At 30.4% G+C, this 1,823-nt stretch overlaps 1 protein-coding gene across 1 annotated transcript in view; it reads left to right on the top strand.

Moving 5' to 3' along the window:
* LOC107575891 (pituitary tumor-transforming gene 1 protein-interacting protein-like) overlaps positions 1-1,823 on the top strand; it is a gene marked incomplete at its 3' end in the record, with an annotated part of 3,329 nt that overhangs the window by 554 nt on the left and 952 nt on the right. The window contains exons 2-3 of the mRNA XM_016262207.1: positions 99-145; positions 1,310-1,418. Coding sequence (XP_016117693.1) covers positions 99-145; positions 1,310-1,418 — 156 coding nt within the window. The remainder of the gene's footprint in view (positions 1-98; positions 146-1,309; positions 1,419-1,823) is intronic.

Genomic DNA, 1,823 nt, shown 5'->3' with positions numbered 1-1,823 from the left:
TCTAGACACATCTGTGGCCGAATGCAGCTCTTCATTGGTGTATCTAATGTCAGTGATTTGTCTGATCTGTGTGTTTTTATTCTTCTTTCTGGTCCCAGCATGCAACACAATGGCTTCCTGTGAGCCGTGCCTCGCCAATGTCTCGGTGAGCTCACACACAGATGCTCATCTAGTTATCACCACCGTCTGAACTCTTTGCAGATGAGTATTGTAATATTTAGGGAAGTTGTTAATGTGAGACTGTCAGAAATCTGCTCGGATGCTCCAGTTTGATTCATTATATCTTCATTATCATTGCACATATTTTGAACTGATTTGCGCCATTTGGTCAAATAAGATGAGTGGTTTAGTGGCACAGAGCAACGATAACGCAGCACAACATCCCAGAATGCATTGAGGATAATGCTTGTGCTGCTGATGTCCTGCTAAACGATCTCACTTCCCGGAGAATGCCAATAAAGACAATAACATAAAAAATTAATGAATTAATGTTTTTATGAATGAGTGTAGCATCCTGGAGGATGTCATTAATAATAATAATAATAATAATAAATATTTTTCTAACATCCTGGAGGATATCATTAACATTAATAATAATAATAATAATAATAATAAATGTTTTTGTAGCATCTTAAAGGATGTAATTAATAATAATAATAATAATAATAATAATAAATGTTTTTGTAGCATCTTAAAGAATGTAATTAATAATACATGTTTTGTAACATCCTAGAGGATGTATTAAATAATAATAATAATAATAATAAATATTTGTATAACATAATGGAGGATGTCATCAACATGAATAATAATACGTATTTTGTATTATGTAATTATTAATAATAATATTTTTTTAACATCTTAGAGGATGTAATTAATAATAATAATAATAATAAATATTTTTCTAACATCCTGAAGGATGTCGTTAACATTATTATTATTATTATTATTAAATAGATTTTTTTACATCCCGGAGAATTTAAATAATAATAATAATAATAAATATTTTTCTAACATCTTGGAGGATGTCATTAATAATACAAATAATTATAGTAATAATAAATTGGTTTGTAACATCCTGGAGGATGTGATTAACATTATTATTAATAATATTAATGATATATGTGTTTGTAGCATCCTGGAGGATGTCATTAATAATAATAATAATAATAATAAATGTTTTTGTAGCATCCTGGAGGATGTCATTAACATTATTATTAATAATAATAATAATATATGTGTTTGTAGCATCCTGGAGGATGTGATTAACATTAATATTAATAATAATGAAGGTGTTTTCTCCTAACAGTGTTTGTGGTGCCAGACGAACAGCAGCTGCTCAGATTATCCGGTGTCGTATGTGATTCCTCCGGCCTCGGTGTGTCCGCTCTCTCAGGCGCGCTGGGGTGTTTGCTGGGGTGAGCTCTCCTTCATGCTTTAAGCAGCTTGAGACGCACAGAACTGGTTAAACACACTAATGTACAGCAGCTGTTGAGCACTTTCACATTCAGGGCTGGAAGTCCCCCGTTCAGCTTCCCTTCACGTACTATGCAGATTTATAGAATACTTCATTCTGATTGGCTGTTCGTGGCATTTATTGGTTAAATATCAATAAATAATGCTCAGCCGTGAAACCTAGTGTTATTTATATACTCTCATAGTTTTTCATTCATATTTTGAATTATCTTCTGTTTCATTTTTTCAGTTTTTATTCTAATTTCAGTTAAATTTCCAGAAATTTTATTTTATGTTTTTTATTAGTTTTTAAAAAATATTTTAAAAAAATTTCAGTTTTATTTTTATTTATTTAACTCATTTTAGTG

Source organism: Sinocyclocheilus grahami, unplaced genomic scaffold (genome assembly GCF_001515645.1).
Source record: "Sinocyclocheilus grahami isolate Dianchi unplaced genomic scaffold, SAMN03320097.WGS_v1.1 scaffold2980.1, whole genome shotgun sequence".
Taxonomy (NCBI): domain Eukaryota; kingdom Metazoa; phylum Chordata; class Actinopteri; order Cypriniformes; family Cyprinidae; genus Sinocyclocheilus; species Sinocyclocheilus grahami.
This window is presented reverse-complemented; position numbering and strand designations above follow the sequence as displayed.